We start from the raw sequence: 18,993 nt of genomic DNA on the forward strand, positions 1-18,993 counted from the left end.
GCAGTTTTATATTGGCTCTCTGTTTCCTCTTGCTGCTTTTGCAGAGCTAGTTCTGTGTAATGCTACAGGTAACAACAAATGTTCCGTGGTCTTCTCGCTTGTTTTTGTTAAATAACAAAGAAATACTGTGTTTTGTTAGATATTTTATAGGTGAGGCTTTGCTTAAGTGGCTTTTAACTGTCAGCTTTTGTGAGCGTCTTGCTGCTTCTCCTGAGAATTGGTTATTCCCAGCTCTATATTCCTACCATCAGAGCTTTGAATTTTGAAGTTGAGGTTCTCACATTTGTCAAATACAGCTTGAAACCATGGCCTAACTTTTCAGTTTTAGTTTGTGAATCTGCTTTTGCAGATAAAGACCTCTTCACTTTCAGGAATGGAATGAGGTGTGTGTTCACCTGATTTCATAACTGCTCAATATCTGTGTCCTTTTTTTTTTTTTTATTGTTTTACTACGGTGTCTTGACAACTCTCTCTCTTTAGGGAGTCATTTACCTAATGTATGACACTAAAAATGAAGACTTGGAAATTTTTTAAATATTTTGTAATGAAAAAATATAAATAGCAAGTTTGAAGCTCAAATACACAATTAACTTCTGCCATAGTGGCTTTATGTAGTTCTTTCCTGGCTTTCTGTGTCCATCAGATATACATACCAAATTTGATGTATAGTGCTTGTTTCCTCCTTTTAATGCTTTTGTGGGCTTTTGGCTATTTGGGAAGAATTGGGGGGCTTTTCTTGTAAAGTGAGGTATTATTTATTATGCCTCTCTTTGGAAACTGGTCACTTGTGCTTCATCTGCATTCTTTTCTATACTTATTTTCTATGTGTTCAAATATGCAACACAAATAGGACTATGCAAGCACTAACTCTTTGTAGCTTTTAATCAACTATCTTTTCCATACCTCCTAATTTGCTCTTTTGAATGGTATTGTGTTATTAATTGTTAAACATTTTATTAAAATGCTTTTATTTTTAATTAAACATTTTGATTTAAAATCTTTTTATCCCCTCTTTGAATTTAGGTAACATAATCCATGGATCAAGTGGGAAAGATGTGGAACAATTTCAAATACAGATGCCAGAATCTCTTCAGTCATGAAGTTGGAAACCGAAATGAAAGCATAGATGTAAATTCCAATAGGTGTTCATCTGTTAAAGATGGAAGCATCCATGTACCTGATCTGGCTCACCCTCTGGGCAGCAGCCCTTTAAGAGAGAACATTTCCTTACAAGTGAGTTTAAGTCCTTCAAATAGTTCAGTGAGGAGAAATCAGAATTGTGTCACTGACATCCCACAGATTGTCGAAATAAGCATCGAGAAAGATAATGACTCATGTGTTATCACAGGATCTAGACTTGCACGTAGGGATTCCTATTCTCGGCATGCACCTTGGGGTGGGAAGAAGAAACATTCCTGTTCTACAAAAACCCAAAGCTCCTTGGATAATGATAGAAGATTTGGTCGAACGCGAAGTGGCTTGCAAAGGAGGGAGCGAAGGTATGGTGTGAGCTCTGTTCATGATATGGATAGTGTATCAAACAGGACCGTAGGTAGCCATTCTCTGCGACAGCGGCTTCAGGATACTGTTGGGTTATGTTTTCCCATGAGAACGTATAGCAAACGGTCCAAACCTCTCTTTTCTAACAAAAGAAAGATTCATCTCTCTGAACTAATGCTTGAAAAATGTCCTTTCCCTCCTGGATCTGATCTTGCCCAGAAATGGCATCTGATTAAGCAACATACAGCTCCCGTGAGCCCTCATTCAACTTTTTTTGATACGTTTGACCCTTCCTTGATTTCTACAGAAGATGAAGAAGACAGACTTAGAGAGAGACGCAGGCTTAGTATTGAAGAAGGGGTGGACCCCCCTCCTAATGCCCAAATACATACTTTTGAAACGACAGCACAGGTTAATCCATTATATAAACTGGGACCAAAGTTAGCCCCGGGTATGACTGAGCTGACTGGGGACAATAGTGGAACGCTACAGGGAAACCATGAACCTGAAGAGGGTGCCACAACCCTCTGCTTGCAGTCACGCAGGCAAAAGCAACGTCAGGGGTCTGGAGAGAGCCATGGCCACAGTAGCAGACAAGGGGCTTGGAAAGTACATACTCAGATTGACTATATACACTGCCTTGTGCCAGACTTGCTTCAGATAACAGGTAACCCCTGTTATTGGGGTGTGATGGACCGTTATGAAGCAGAGGCACTTCTGGAGGGCAAACCTGAAGGCACTTTTTTGCTCAGGGATTCTGCACAAGAGGACTACCTATTCTCTGTGAGCTTCCGTCGTTACAACAGATCCCTACATGCACGTATTGAGCAATGGAATCATAATTTTAGTTTTGATGCCCATGATCCCTGTGTATTTCACTCCTCCACTGTTACGGGACTTCTAGAACACTATAAAGATCCTAGTTCTTGCATGTTTTTTGAACCATTACTTACCGTGTCTCTGAACAGGACTTTTCCTTTTAGTCTGCAGTATATCTGCCGGGCAGTAATCTGCAGGTGCACTACATATGATGGAATTGATGGCCTCCCCTTACCATCAATGTTGCAAGACTTTCTAAAGGAGTATCACTATAAACAAAAAGTCAGGGTGCGATGGTTGGAACGGGAACCTATTAAGACAAAGTAAACAGTCCCCAGTAGACTTACTATAATCTGCCTTTTTTTTTTCTTGTGCATTAGTATAACTCAGCAAGCACATCAGCTTTTTGCAATACTGTGTTTGTGTGATGTTTAGTATCATTTCAGATGCTACATGCTGTTACACCAATCAGTTTATGATGCCTCTTGAAACAATAAGCAGAAACAATGTGATGTTTTTTTTCATTAAGGCCTACATAAAAATATTTGCTGCCATCTAATTTTTTTTTTTTTTTTTTTTTTTTTGTAACTGTAGTAACTTGATGAAGCAACTATGGGGCATTCCATCTAATGCTAAAGAACAAATGTTTATTTGTATTGGTTGAACATGCTAATGTCTGGAGTAGTGGTTAAATTTTGTAAACAAAATCTTTCCATCTTTGAAAAGTTTTAACTGACATTGGAAACTTTGTTTAGAAGCAACAAAATATTTCAAAAGGCAGGGTTTTTTAGCAGCATGGAAAAGCTATGCTAAGAATTTTTTGATGCTAAAATCATTCACAGTTAGTCCACCAGGTTTCTTTAAGATGAAGGTTTGAATATTTCTGATCAGAAATGGGCTTCTATTTAAAACATTTGTAGGTTTAAGTGACACTATTAGCAAAATTAATACTGTCTTGGACAGGCAGTTAAATACCTAATATTTGAATTTTTTAAGAAATGAAAGCTTACTCAAATTCATTTGCCATTAGTTAAGCAGTCTGTAAACTTTGCTAAAAACTAAATATGGGAGACCAAGACCCAACAACTATCCATCACAGTTGCATATGATGTTGAGGAAAAATGCTTAATTTAAAACTCTGTTTAACATTGTTTATGTCAAAAGTGTTCATACAATTTCTTAAAAAAAAAAAAAAAAAAAGATATCTGCAGTAAATAGCAGGTTTCAAAGGTACTGTTACTTTTATTTGTAAATAACATTTTTCCATTTAGCACTTTTTTGTGATGTTTAGAATATGTGCTGATTTCTGAACAAACTACGTGGAATTGAAACTCCTGTTTTTATTCCATTATGTATTATTGGACGGAAATTTTCCAGTATTAAATAAGTGGATCAAACTTATTTAATCAAACAGTTTCCAACTGTTCTGTCCATGACATTTTTGCACTAAAATTGTGTTAGACTCTCCAAATACCTTTTAAAATGTGTTTTATACCACTAAAGTGCTCCCTGGTTTCTTTACCAGCTGCTACAGTATCTTGTTACTTCTCCATGGCAGTGGCTGTGTGAGTTTAGGGAACCTTATTGCTGCAAATACAAGAAAATTATTCTCGTATACAACACTAACGCTTCAATTGGTGTATTTTTCTGCTTGCTGTGCCTTGTTACAGCTTTTTTTGTGCTAATAAAGTACAGTATGTTCAGTGTTATTCTTGTATATCTGCTCTGTTTTATATTTGCATAGCTTCTGTTGTAGCAGTTAAGTGATTTTAATCATCTTTACCTAGTACATATTGTAATTGATGCACAAATAATGTGCAACTAAATACTGGTTCATCTTTGACACTGTTAGGTGACTTCTCGGGTTCCTAACAATGCTTCTGTAGTCACTGCAAAATAATAGACTAACTTCACAAAATAAAAGATAGGTGTCAGAAAAACAATTCTTTTCTCCAAAAATACTGTTGATCCCTTGTAGTGGTTGCAGGTGTTTCATCCAGTTAGAGTTGATTATTAAATTAGAATTTTGTTATTCCTCACTATATCAGGAATAGCTTTGGAGTCCTATAAATTGACAGTACAACAGTTTCACTGAGACCACTTTTTTGATAAACGCACAAAATGTCTCAAGCATATTTTTACCAAAGAATGCTGTCAATGTCTTGGTTTGTTCAGCAAAGGTAGGGTGGAGAATGTGATTTCTGTTGCCTCAAATACTTACCCTAAGTAAGATTAAACCAAAGTATTTGAGAACTTCGTTTGAACTTGGTTAAGATTGTATGCAATCATGTTGATGGAGCATAAAAATTGTGTACAAGTAAAAGTTCATGATAGTTTCTTGTGAATTAACAATGCATCTGCAAATAGATAAGTAAATGATTAAGCCAATTTTGTAATAACAAAGACTGCTACGCAAAAATCATATGGAAAAGAATTAATTTGAAATACCCAGATAGTTCTTTAAAATGTGTTCATGCTTGTGGAAAATTTGATCCCATTACGCATTTTTATAGTAGTTAATATGCTTTCATGTACTTAAACTTCAACTGTTACAATGAGACTTTGTTTTGAATATGTAAACACTTCTCACTAAGGTTATGTAAGCATGTGTATAAATGTGCTAAGTCACTTATGTTCTGAGTCGTGTGTATCAATGAATATGCAAATTTTGGTTTCAAACCTGCTCTAAAACTAGCTGCTTACATTAAACAAAAAAATCACCAGCATGAAATTGCACCCATGTGTGCCTTCACTGTTTCTCTCTTTCTCTGTATTTCCTCGTTTTGTATTTAGATTCCAGATAGGTTACTTTATAGTTTTTAATAGTTACAGTATTAAATCCCACCCACGTTTTGCCCCAAAGGAGGGGGACATGGTCTCTACTTTATATCTACTGTAGTCTCTTTATTCTGTGAATTTTCAGAACTAACATTGGAAAATTTGCTTTTACATTTGTATAAACATGAGCTGGAAGGTCTACATGACAGTGAAGCAGCCCATGCCTGAGCCAGCTGGGGTGTGCCAGCGATGGGTGTTCAGTAGCTGTGTAGCCCTATCCAGAGTTGATAATTGCAAGTGTGATTGCAGTCAGAAATGTCATGGAAACAATAGCATATCAACAATTTTAATTGTCTTAGTGTTTTGATTACATGTAACTGTAAGCAACTTTCCATGAAGAACTGAAAACACTTATATAGCAGAAAATGCATGACAAATTGATTCTAAAAGTAGAAATTCTTTTTAGAACCCTTTTTTAAAAGAAAAAGTCCATGTTTTGCACGAATGTGGTTGAAACTTCTGTCGTGCGTATTTGAAGTGTTCCTATTACATGTTTCATGCTAACAGATAACATTTTGTATTTTTATAGTTTGTTGCATTGAGTTTTTTAAATTTACCATTGGCAAATAATTAATATGCACTTTGCCATTTATTTTAAATAGTAATTAGCAGTTCAAGAACACTTTTAAAAATATCATTATTTGTTTCCACATAGCTGGGGCTACACTGTTGCTGTAATAAAGACAAATGAAAGATCCACAAGGAGAGCTCTAATACTGATTAGATATATAATGGTTGAATAGTATCAAAGAGTTTGCCAAGTAATATTCTTTTGCTTCAGTACCAGTTCATCTTTTGAAAACCTGTTAGTGTAATCTTACCATGTGGCAAGAGGAGTTGTTCATGATAGCCCTACACATCATCCTGATCTGCATATATGTACATAATTAAATCAGTATTTTAACTACCTGATTCTTCACCATTTGGGAACAAGCAAGATTCTGAATATAGCTTCATTGACTCAAGATCTTGGGTGCTGTATCCTCCTTCAGATGAACTTGGTTTTTATTAAGGGTTTGCAGAAGGTTTTAGAGTCTTTATCTTACATTAAACCTGCATATAGTTCCTGCAAGGTACTAAAGTTCTAGATGTACTGAGCACTTGACAAGGTTGAGCCCCTAGACTATGCCTAGACTGAAGAGATCTGTCAGCAAAAGATATGCATATTGCACAATGTATTTGCATATCTTTGGCCAAAACAGGAGAGGCTTTCCTGACATTTGGCCAGTGTACATGGGCCAAATGTCAGGAAAACCCCCTCTGCTAACACATCCTTTCTTCTCCTCAGGGACTGAGGATGACCTGGATGTTGGCAGAAAGCTCCCAGAACAGCAGACGTCTGCCAGGTGACTTCTGGGCTCCCAACAGAAACCTGCAATCTAGACATAGCCCTAGTGAGCACACTTAGCTTAGGAAAACAATGCATTCCATTATTATTAAATAACAGCAAATTGTAAATAAATTTTAATCTGTAAAGATCATGACTGCATGCTTTTAATTCTACCACAATACACTGTGTCCCAAACCTTAAAATTTGAGTTGCCTAAAATTTAGGATCACAAAGTGGAAGTAATCACTTTGACAATCGCTTGCCGTTCTCATTTCTTGAATTCTTTTTAAATAAACCACAAAGTTTGGCACAGCTAACTGAAAATCAAAATAAACCACATACAAACTTTTGAGATGGTATCTACAAACATGCTAGTACATAAAGTAAATTTTTATGAAAGGCCAATTTTAAATCAGACCCCTGTAGATTAGCAAGAGATTCCATTATATAAAAAATCTCATCTCTTAATCTTGTCTTTCATTTCCCTTGATGTCCCATGTTAACAAGATGGGCGAAAGGAGACCATTTTCTTTTATTGTAAACTACTATTATTTTCTATTAAGTGGAGTAGTTCTTCTGCAATGGCTGATTTGTTTCTAACTCACCAGTTTTCTGAAAATGATTTTCAGAGAAATCTTAATGTTTTATGAAATGAATGTCACTATAGTTGACATCAGCCTAGCAAGCATTATTTGATATTTCAAATCATGCAGAGATTAACAACTATAACATTATATGTTTTTGCTGGGTGTATATGGAGCTGCTCCCATGCTAATGAGCAGCCTTGCAGTCGCAAATGGGTGTTCATTAATGAGCCGTGGGACCATACTAATGACCAGCAATTTGCAATTGCGAGGCTGCTCATTTCATGGAGCTGCTGGGAGAGCGGCTCTGTGTAGACCCAGCCTTTGTGTGATTGTAGGGATATACAGAGAATTTAAGTGCTGCCATATGTTGGGGTTCATGAACAAAATTAATTTCAAATGCCTTGTTCAATTTGGTGTAGTTTTTCTCTAATATTTTTAAAAGCTTTTAAAAAGAGCTTTAAAAAGATACTAATTTAACCAATGTAATATGAAGTAAACACCTAAAGTGTATTAAATGTTTGAACTATTAAGGTTTTCTTGTTTAAAAGTTCTATGATAAACAATTTCCTCACTCATTTTAACATCTGAAGATGTAACAGAATCTTAAAAAAAAAAAAAAAAGTATTTAAGCTATATTATTAACGTGGATTGGGCACTGAAAATAAACTAGTCACTTTCACACTCAAGTCCATTTATTTTCAAGTTGCAGTACCACTTTTGACAGCAGCTATTACAGAAAGAATGTTTGGATTTAAATAATTACACTGAAACCTTTCTCTTGTTTTTAGTAATGGAAACTATTTCTCTTAGAAAACTTACATTTTGGTTTTAAATTGGCCTGCCAATATCTCTTTATTATTGGCTATCTAACAAATTATTTGTGTGTACTTTATTTTCACACTAAATAAATTTCTATTTATAAGGTTATATAACAAGTCATGGTAGTCGTAAAACTAACTTTTTAGGGTCAGCACAACTTCTGGTATAAGCTGAAACTTTTGGTGCTTTATACTTTGTTTTAAATACAATAAATGCATAATTTTACACCTGTGTGTTCATTTTACCAATTTACATTTGTGCACGCATTTAGTGCCATGAATCTGTCTGGCTGGTATTTCTAAAATAAAGCCTGTTACTTTCCATTTAAAGAGTTATGACATAGGGTGCAGGGAAGAAAGGAAATTTTTTTAAGAGCATCTGCTCTTTTGTGAGATGTTCCCAGGTGCAAATATTGCATTCTTTTCTATGTGGTGATTCCAGTTCTCTCACTGTTCAAGCATCATTCCTTTGGAAGACAAGAATGGTGTATAAATACTTTCCCACTGTGAATTCTTGCTTTTATGGTTTCTTTTACAGAAAACAGGGATACTTATTGGTACTCTGCATATGAAGTAAAATTACTTAAGCCTCACTTTGATAGTAAATTCTTAATTGTTTCAGGAAACAAATATTGGTGCTGTCCAGATGCAGGGACATACAAAATATAATTAATCCTGACATCTACTATACTGTTAAATTTGACATTTGGCAGAGTGAATTTTAAACTATATGCTGCTGTGGTGATGTAGTATTTGGCACATGTCCAAAAAAGTGACACCCATATAGTGGTTTTGGATATAATCCCAACATTCCATTTGAAGGGTCCTATCCCTAGAAACTTCATGTGGTGCTCCAGGATTTGTCTAAAAAGTATGTGGTACATAGTTGGCTGGAGTGATTCAGAGTCCTCAAATGCACTGCTCCAAGCCAATAATGAACTTGATTAATGCAAGAACCTTGTAATTTCATGCCTTGTTAATTTAAGATGTCACTGGAATCCGTTGTTTGAACCCACTACAGCTTAAATATTTCTCTGCCCTGACTATCTTTTTGTATTTGTAACTGGCTGATAAAGTATATTTTGCAACTTTATAAATAGAACAAGGAAAATAATATGGCTGTTTTGTGTAGCCATGATTGGAGTGATACAAGTGTTAGACGCAGCTGTCGCCTTTTAAGAAGCAATGGTAGATTGTGCCCTATTCTACATTTTTTTTATATCCTAATATTTGACTAAATCAAGAATTTTAAAGTTTGCCCCAAATCAGTTTAGAAATATAATTGACATGCAGTTGGCAAATATTTTCATTTTAAGTAGGTAATCTCTGCTTTAAAAAGACAATTATCTAATTTACTGTAGATCTTCTTTTTTACAACTATATTTAAAAATCCGTTGAGCCAGTTTCCAGTAATCTGATTTATCCTATTTAGATGCTTCATCATACTCTGAAATTATTGGGCATCTTTTGCCCCTTAGCTTTAAGGTGAAATAGACTGATATTGTGTCCATATCGGGGATTATGGACTGAATATACATCTTTATTTGCTGTAGCAGCTTTCCTATAAGATTTGTCCTGCAATGCTTTAAAATACAGCAATTAAATAGCTTTGCTGACCTTTATTTTTAAATGTTTTCCTCTGAATCTTGACTTGTTTATCTGTTGATTAGTGGATATATAATTTTAGTACAATGGGTGTCTCTTAAAAAGCCTAGAGCAGATTTCCTATATCCTGGAGGCATGTATCTTGGTGAAGAGCTGAATCAGTTACTTTGTACCTGTTCTCAGTTTCCCTTTTTGCCTAGGAAACGTTGATACCAGTGTAAATTGACTTGACTGCCCTTTTCATTGTAATGAAGTGTTCCAAAAAAGCAACATGGTTGTTTTCATTTTTCACTTATTTCCATATTAAATTCTTAGCTGCCAACTGGAAATTCAGTTTAATACTACTCAGTCTGGCTCTGATACATGTAACTGAGACTGAGTATCATCACAGGTAGAACATTCTGTGGACTAAATTATGACCTTAGTTATCTGTGTATATTTTCTCTTCATATTACATATCCTTAGTGATACAGGCAACCTCCCTAAAGCAGGGATGGGCAAACTACAGCCTATGGTTTAAATAGTTTTTAAGCCAGCCTTTAGATTGAATTACCAATCTGGTGGCACAGCAGGGCTAAGGCAGGCTCCCTGCCTGCCCTGACCCTAAGATGTTCCTGGAGGCAACTGTCATGTCCCTGCGGCCCCTGCCAGGGGTGAGGGGAGGAGAAGAGGGCTCTGCACACTGCCCTCTCCCACAGACACTGTCCCTGCAGCTCCCATTGGCCAGAAGCAGAACCATGGCCAATGGAAGATGAGGGGGTAGTGCTTGCAGGTGAGGGCAAAGTACTGTGTCACTTGCCTTAACCCCACTTCACAGATGGGGAGCTGCCCAAGGTAAGCATCCTGAAACCCTCCTGCACTCAGCATTGAACCCTCAAGTCCTCTCCCACACTCTATCTCAGCCCTGCAGTCACTCCAGTTTGCCCAGATGTTTTCACCCCACTGTTCTAGAGGCAAATATAAGTGCACAACTTGTGAGGGCATAATCTGACATACAGATGGATTCTGTGAGTTTGGGGAGCTGTGTGTTACAGATTTTTTTTTAATTACTTGCTAGATGCTGACACTTGCAGTGAGCCCAGCCTGTGGAATATGAATAAGATTTTTACTTGCTCTAAAACAAAAAAAAAACAAAGTGATTATAAGGTGATTCTGCTCTTCAGGAAGTGTGGTTTTCTTTTTAACAGTGTAACTCTCCAGGTACTGAGGAGTAAACTGCATGGTGTACAAAGCTCCAGTTAAGGTTATGTTGCTAGCTCTGCTCCACGTCTTTAGGGTGACCTCTGGCAAGTCGCTTCCCTCGTCTTCTGCCTCAGTTTGTCCATCTGTTTAAATAGGGGTAATGATGGCATCTTGGCAAAGCGCTTTGGCTGTGTCTACACTTGCATTCCTCTTTTGAAAGAGGCATGCAAATGAGGAGCAGATTTACATATCTGGCACCTCATTTGCATATTCTTACTTCAAAATAGCTTCTTTTGAAAGAAGAAAACCAGTGTGGATGCTGCTCTTTCAAAAGTAAACCCCATCTTCAAAAGAATCTTTCTTCCCCATAAAAAAAAAAAGGATTCTTTTGAAGATGGGGTTTACTTTTGAAAGAGCAGCATCCACACTGGTTTTCTTCTTTCAAAAGAAGCTATTTTGAAGTAAGAATATGCAAATGAGGTGCCAGATATGTAAATCTGCTCCTCATTTGCATGCCTCTTTCAAAAGAGGAATGGAAGTGGAGACACAGCTTTTGATTTCTACCACCAAAAACCTGCTCACTGAAAGAGCACTCCACAGCCTTCTGGCAAAACTATGTTGTCATGTTATTTACAACCAAGGCAGGCATTTCAGAATACTCATTTTAGATATCTGTCAGTCTGCAGCAGATTTGGGTAAGTGATTTTAGTTACAAACATGGGTACGTTTAAGTAAGATGGTCACCCATGGGCTTGATTCCTAAGTTAAGCAAAACTGATATGTTTTGATAAAATACATGTCTTACTTTTTCAGGTGCTGCATATCTAATAAAGCTTCCCTTCTACCAAAATAAACCACCCAGCCTAGGTGAGGAATGGTAGTTTCTGCATGATCTGACCCAGCTGTAAGCAGAGCAAAAAAGAAAACATTCTAATGTTAGCATAGGGCAGATATTGCTGACAATGTACTCATTACTCTGCTGTTGAAACACTCAATATATTTTCTCAGGACAAATAAACTAAAGCAACAGTGTGACTGACTGAGCCTACTCCCCCAGTAGCCCAGGTGGGATTAACTCTGCAGGTGGAGGAAGGCCCATCTCCCCTCTCCTCCCAGCTATATTGAGCATGTTCAAAGTGCTGAGCCAATATAAAAAGAAGCAGCTGGGAAGGACACAGGATTGGAAGGACATGTGCTGGATGCTCCTGCAGGGAACCAGATGCAGATCCTTCGAACCCAGAGAACAACCTGATTAAGATTACACTGCTAACAGAGTGCTAGGAAGCATTGTGCTCTGATGATCCAGCAGAATGCCAAGCAGGTGGGGAGTGATCTAAAGTGAGTGAGAGAGAGTGGTACCTCCTTTCCAGGTGAGCTCAGACTGTTCTGGTGGGATTCCTGTCTGAGCCACTGGTGACTGTTCAGACACTGTCTAGGCCCTGAGCCAGGAAATTAACAAGGGTCTAGTGGCTCAAGTAGGATTGTGCTATACTGGCTGTGGCTATTAGGTCACGCTTCCTGGGTGGCACATGCCTTTGCCCTAGTCCTGGGACTGCAGGGATTGTGAGAGGTGGAGGCCACCCCCACAGAGTTAAGTAGGTTGTCCTTGCACCTTTCTAGCCCCACCTGTATGGGACAGTTTGTGCATACATTGCACCAAACAGGTATGTCTCTGGAAGGCAGTTGCGGGGGGTGGGGAGGGGAGGTTACCTTCCCTCCTATCAGGCAGGTGTCAGTTGAAAATCAGAACAACATAGTCACCTTTACGTTCGTTCTTTTGTGTGTTGCAAGTTGGCCTGGGCTTGAGAATAGCCCCCTTACCCTGTCTGTGTCCCCTGTGTTAGGAGCCATTCATGGTAGTAATATAGTACTCATTAGGACGTTGGTATTCTGCTATGTTGAGGGAATCCCCAATGTGCCATCCTTTGGATTATTTCCTCCCCTGTTGGTCCCCCAAAAATGGGGTGTATGAAAACTTTCTCCTTCAGTAGGTTAGATTTCTCTGCTGCTGGGATGTGAAGACAATGCTTACCAGCTGCTCCCCTGGTGCCTTACTTGAATGGCCTGGGATCAGAGAGTGGTATAGACCTGCCTGGTTAAGGAAGCTGAGGGACACTAATGTTTTCATCAAATTACTCTTACTCCCCATTAAATGGGAAACGGGTCAGTGGGTTTAAATATAGATCGGGCCAATGTTCCCTAATTCCTGTCTTCCTCACCTAATGAGCACAATGTGAATGCATAATTTGTGCAAATGCTGCATTTCAGGATGGCCCAGCAGCCATCTGACTGACTATTGGCACATGCAGTATCCATAAGTGGATGTGCTATTGTATTAATGTCCTGTATGTACTTATAAATGTCAGTCTGTATTGGAAATGAGATTGATCTGATGAAGTGGGTCTGTCCCACGAAAGCTCATCACCGAATAAATAATTTTGTTAGTCTTGAAAGTGCTACATTTCTGCTGCTTTGTTTGGTTTTTTTGGAGTGCAGACTAACACAGCTACCTCCTGTTACTAATGAGCAGTATAGCTGTGGCTATGTGGGTTGTAAAATCAAGAAGGTAATTAGAACAGGACACTCATTCCACATCCGATCCTCAGAATGGAATGCTCCCTATCTTAGTTAAAGGGACTGTGTGAGGAAAAAGCAAACCCTACCCTGTAGTGCCCCCTGGCCACCTTTGTGGGAATGCTGGGAATTAAACTCCTTTTTCTGCTGCCTGAGGCTACAGCAGGCTCCCAGGGATTGAAAGCTTCCTCTTAACTCTTCCTTTTTTCTTTCAATACTGCTTCTCCCTCCAATCTGAAGAGGATTACTGGCTGCTTCTACTGTCTGTTGAGCCGAGCCTAGTAAGGTGTTCAGGAGAGCTGAGGTGGGTTAAAGAACCAATCCAGGCTCCCAGGGCCTGGTGTATTGAGCACGGTGAAGGAGAAACTCTTCATGGCCTGGGTAGGAGGAGGCAGGGAGCCAGATGAAGCAGTAAGCAATGATGTCATATTTGCTGGCAGGCATCCTGCACCTCTGGCAAGAGTACTCCCTAACTGCATTGGCACTAGTGTAATTCCTAAAGCTGTGCCACTCCATTGGTTTTCCTGACACACAGGGGATATGGATGAGTCAACAAAGAAACTGCATTTTTAAAAATATATATTTAAAGTAGAAATCACAGTTGGGGTACAAGTTTCTCAGCTTCCGTGGCATTTTTTCACAATAGAAGTATCACCAAAAGCAGCTGTACAGATCAGATTTTAAAACAAACTAGTAAATGGGGGTATATTTCCAGCTTGGAGCATTACTGGTATTATACAATTCAAAAAAAAAAAAAAGGACTCAGCTAACATATTGCTAAATGAAGGTTTTTGTAACTATATTGCTAGTTTGCATCTAATTCAAGCTGCTTACATCCATTCCATGGCCAATGGGTTTTTTTTAGTCCTTACTTAAGTTTTAACAAAGCAGGCATGGCCCTAACACAACACTTACATTTTACAAAATCCTATACAGCCACTGTCCTTAAAAAGTCAACATTTGCCTACCTTTGCCATGCACTGGTGACAGAAATAACACTTCTCCTTTCTATAATTAGAACATTAGATAGGATTGCCACTGGAGACTGTTACTAATTCCTGTCAAATAGTAACAGAGAGGAAGCCGTGCTAGTCTATACACTATCAAAACAAAAAGCAGTCAAGTAGCACTTTAAAGACTAGCAAAATAGTTTATTAGGTGAGCTTTCGTGGGACAGACCCACTTCGTCAGACCAGAACAGACTCAATATTTAAGGCACAGAGAACCAAAAACAGTAAGCAAGGAGGACAAATCAGAAAAAGATAATCAAGGTGAGCAAATCAGAGAGTGTGGGGGGAAGGTCAAGAATTAGATTGAGCCAAGTATACATATGAGCCCCTATAGTGACTCAGAAAGTCAGTCTAATTGGGTCAGTCTAATTCTTGACCTTCACCCCTCCACTCTCTGATTTGCTCACCTTGATTATCTTTTTCTGATTTGTCCTCCTTGCTTACTGTTTTGGGTTCTCTGTGTCTTAAATATTGAGTCTGTTCTGGTCTGGCTATGGTCTGAAGAAGTGGGTCTGTCCCACGAAAGCTCACCTAATAAACCATTTTGCTAGTCTTTAAAGTGCTACTTGACTGCTTTTTGTTTTAAATCCTGTCAGTGACAGTAAATTTTATGCATAGTTCTATCATTTTACAGTACAAGCTAGTAGTCAGAAAATAGTGAAATATGTACAAAGGCAATCCTAACATAAAAGACTGTTACAAAGTATCTTTAAATGCTCTCTGCTCCATCTTAAATAGGAAACATGCTGTAGCCCCCAGTACCTCATTTGGCTATGAAAACATGGTAACAGTCTTGAACAGGAAGCTAAGCACTCAGTTTTGTGCTTTAGCCTAATTTTTCCAAGTAAGTTGCTTATTCCAGATGCCTTAAATTTTGGATGTTCACCTGTCCCCACCCTGCACTGGGTTCTGCCCTAGCCACCCTCCCTTGCTGAGCCACCTCTCTTGCTGGGTTCCCTGAAGCCTATGTAGTCAGGTGCTCTGGGCCCTGGTGCACGATGCAGCCCCAAGGCTTAACCCAGGGATGGGCAAAATATGGCCCATAGCGCTGATTCAGCCAAACCCAGCATTTCTGTCTGGCCCGCTCAGCTGATTAGCAGAGCATGCTGCATCCTGTGGTCAGCTGCCCCTCCCCCACTGTGCTCCGGCCTGCAGCCAAGCTGCTTCCAGGCCCCTCCTGCTAGCTGCTAAGGGCAGCGGGAGGGTGGGGAGAGGGTTGTACTGAAGTCAGGGTATCCCCATGCCCCAGCCGGGGAGCTTTCTCTGTTCTAAACAGACAACGTAAGACATCTCTGAGATGCTTACCCAGCAGCAACCAGCATGCGTGCATGTGGGCTGTGCCACACACTCTGGGCTGCACACCTTTGTGGCACACACATTCTCCTGGTCTCTGTAACACACACACAAAATCTGTCTCAGTCTCTCTCTTTCTCTGTGGCCCCCAGCCCAGCCTATTTTGCCCGAGGCCTTGCCCCTTTGAGTTGTCCCCAACGACTTACAAAAATCTGTGGAGAGGGTCCCCTGTGAAAATTATTGCCCACCCATGGCTTAACCTCTTCCTGCCGGCACTGCAGCTGGGGGACAGGAGGCAGCTGGGTTATGTCAGTGGCCAGCAGCAGCCTGGAGGCATTTCCTGTGTGGGTGGGAAGGCATGAGTTCTGCAAAGACGTGGGCCAGGTCATCTCTTCCTCCTCCTCCTTCCCTGCAGCTGGAAGCAACTCCTGTCGCTCTCTACTGCACAGTGCCAAAAGGCTGCTGCAGGCCACATTCTGGTGTGAACCTGGGCACAAATGTGGGGGAAGGGGCACGTGACCCTCCATGTGTTACCTCAGCAGGGGTGAAAGTAACTTCAGTGTCTTACAGATACTGTCCTAGCCTAACTCCCTTTTGGGGGCCTCCTGGCAGTGGGTTGGGGGGTTGTGATGCAACAGTACCAGTGAGAAATATAAATGTGGGAGGCTCAGGGCAGGGAGCTGGAAGTAGGAGCGAGCAGGAGTTAGGGTTGGGGCTGTGAGCAGCAGGGGCTCAGGGCAGGGCACCTTGCTCTGGCAGCTGACAAGAAAGGGAGAAGGAAGGAAAAAAAGGACTTTCTCTCAATAGGCACTTGGCTGACCACAAAATGTCTTTATGTGTTACAGGTGGATTTACAGTTTCAAGATTGGACTCCTCAGTCACCTCTGGGCCCATACGTACATCTGTGGTAGAGACATCCTCAAACTGAGGAATTACCAATGACTGTTGTGTCAAAGTAATTAATTTCTCTATCAGATTGGCAGTAAAGCTAACACAGACATCTCTGAGTGTGGGCTAAATTCCTGGGAGTTAGCGTAAATGCAATCATCAGCATTTTCTTGGATGAGCCTGGCTTGAATATGCTGCTCAGCTGTGTCATCATTCTTCTGCATGAGTGAGAACAAAAGTGCTCTTTTTCATCACACAAACAACTGTTTAAAAATTAGAGGAAGTTGCTTACTCTGGGTTAGATTTTCAAAAGTGGTCCACTTTCCTTTTGGCACTGATATTTTAAAAGTGTTCAGTGCCCAACAGCTTCCATGGCGACACTTATGGTACATCTACAGTTCCTGGGAGATTGACCCTGACTGAGTCAATCTTCCAGGGTTCGATTTTGCGTGCCTAGTGGGGACATACGAAGTCAAACTATCAGGGTTTGACAGTCAACCCTGTACTCCTTACTATCATGCGTTTCTCCCATTGGCCTCCCTCGGTGAGGATGGCCAGATATGTCGATACTAGTTAAGTCGATTCCAGCTCTGCAATTGTCATGGCCGGAATTGTGTATATTGTCAGATTTCCAAAAAGCTCCTCATGTAGGGATCACGGAATCCAAGGGCTGGAAGGGACCTCAGGAGGTCATCGAGTCCAGCCCCTGCCTAAAGCAGGATGAACCCCCACTAAATCATCCCAGCCAGGACTTTGTCAAGCCAGGACTTAAAAACCTCTAGAGATGCAGATTTTACCACCTATCTAGGTACTGCATTCCAGTGCTTCACCACCCTCCTGGTGAAATAATTTTTCCTAATATCCAGCCTACATCTCCCCCACTATAACTAGAGACCATTGCTCCTTGTTCTGCCATCCATCACTACTGGGAAGAGCCTCTCTCCATCCTCTTTAGAGTCCCCCTTGAGGAAATAGAAGGCTGCTATCAAATCACCTCTCAATCTTCTCTTCTGCAAACTAAATAAGCCCAGATTCCTCAGCCTCTCCTCATAGGTCATCTGCTCCAGCCCCCTAAATCATTTTTGTTGCCCTCTGCTGGACCTGCTTCAATGCATCCACATCCTTTCTGTACTGAGGAGGGGCACAGAACTGGACACGATACTCCAGATGTGGCCTCACTAGTGCCAAATAGAGGAGAATAATAACATCTATAGATCTGCTGGAAATGCTCCTCCCAATTCACCTCAATATGCTGCTAGTCTTCTTGGCTACAAGGACACACTATTGACTTATATCCAGCCTATCATCCACTGTAACTCCCAGGTCCTTTTCTGATGCATTGCTGCTTATCCAGTCAGTCCCCAGCCTGTTACAATGCTTGGGATTTTTCTGTCCCAAGTGCAGGACTCTGCACTTGTCCTTGTTGAACCTCATCAAATAACTTTTGGCCCAATTTATCTAGGTCACTCTGGATCCAAATTCCCACCCTCCAAAGTATCTAGTTGAAAAATGTTGAGCATGGCTACTTATGTTAGCACAGAAATGAGAACTGACCTCTTCTGAAAATCTGGCTGCAACTGTGATTATTGGACACTTCTGAATATGTATTGCATGGCTGGGAAAATGTTACATTGCAGAAATGATTTCCTTCTCAGCATGTACCCAGCTCTGTGGCAATACTCCAAGGATCTTTTTTTCACTCTGTTCATGGTCAATTTCTTTGAGATTATCACTTAAATATATTCCACATACAGCTTACTCAGCAAGGGGAAGTGGTGATGAAAGAACTTTTTTATTTTGGTGCACTGACCCAAGTGATTCACTAAAATAAACCAATGTCGTTTAGAGGACATGATTAAATAGCAATGATAGATCAAGTTCTATGTTATATGGAGGGCTTTTCACCCATTTTAAATCCTGATATCATTGATAGCTGGTTTGTAGTCTACATTTGCCTTTGCTGTGTTTGCCAAAGTGCAAAGGAATAATAAAGCTGAGAAATGGGAGGCTTGAATCATTTTTTAGATAGTTGCAGTAGAGAAACAGCTCATCCAGTTCTAAATATATTTCCCTGAACAAACCTGTAACAAGTCCGCTGATTAAAATAGCATCCTAGTTTCCAGTTCAAGATCTTACTGTATAATATCAGCATTTGGCTTCCCTTTTGACAAACTTGGACAAGAACTGTTTTCCATTTTACTGCTTTGAAAATGAATGACATTTGAGAATTGTCATCTTATAAGAATGTACTGATTCGAAAAGTTTCTAAACAAGGCTTCCTTTGCAGTGATTGACAGTGCAAACTGAGATTTATTTTAAAATTATTTGGTTAAATGCCTGAAGGAATAAAGATGAGCAGCCAAAAAAAATTATTGACTTGGCAACCAAAACAAAATCACTTGATTTATGAGAAAGAGTGACTTATCTTTCTGCCAACAGACTTCTGAGAATTATTTAAAATCCACATATTTTGGAGCCAGCAGCTTTTAATGAAATGAACAGATGTCTTATTCTTTTCTTTTTTAAAAACTGAGGGACAAATTCTTTGC

At 39.7% G+C, this 18,993-nt stretch overlaps 1 protein-coding gene across 2 annotated transcripts in view; it reads left to right on the plus strand.

The window, feature by feature from the left end:
* The window catches only part of SOCS5 (suppressor of cytokine signaling 5), a 43,167-nt gene extending 24,581 nt beyond the window's left edge, over nucleotides 1-18,586 (plus strand). Inside the window, exons 2-3 of one of the 2 annotated variants that reach the window (XR_012644926.1) lie at nucleotides 1,024-6,503; nucleotides 16,402-18,586. Coding sequence is in view for 1 of the 2 variants with exons in the window: in XM_074989655.1 (XP_074845756.1) it covers nucleotides 1,036-2,646 (1,611 nt within the window). In the remaining variant the exon portion in view is untranslated. Of the gene's footprint in view, nucleotides 1-1,023; nucleotides 10,861-16,401 lie in introns of those variants that run through there. The other variant, XM_074989655.1, reaches the window with a different exon arrangement.
* The last annotated feature ends 407 nt before the right edge of the window (nucleotides 18,587-18,993 follow it).

Source organism: Carettochelys insculpta, chromosome 3, assembly GCF_033958435.1.
Source record: "Carettochelys insculpta isolate YL-2023 chromosome 3, ASM3395843v1, whole genome shotgun sequence".
NCBI lineage: Eukaryota > Metazoa > Chordata > Testudines > Carettochelyidae > Carettochelys > Carettochelys insculpta.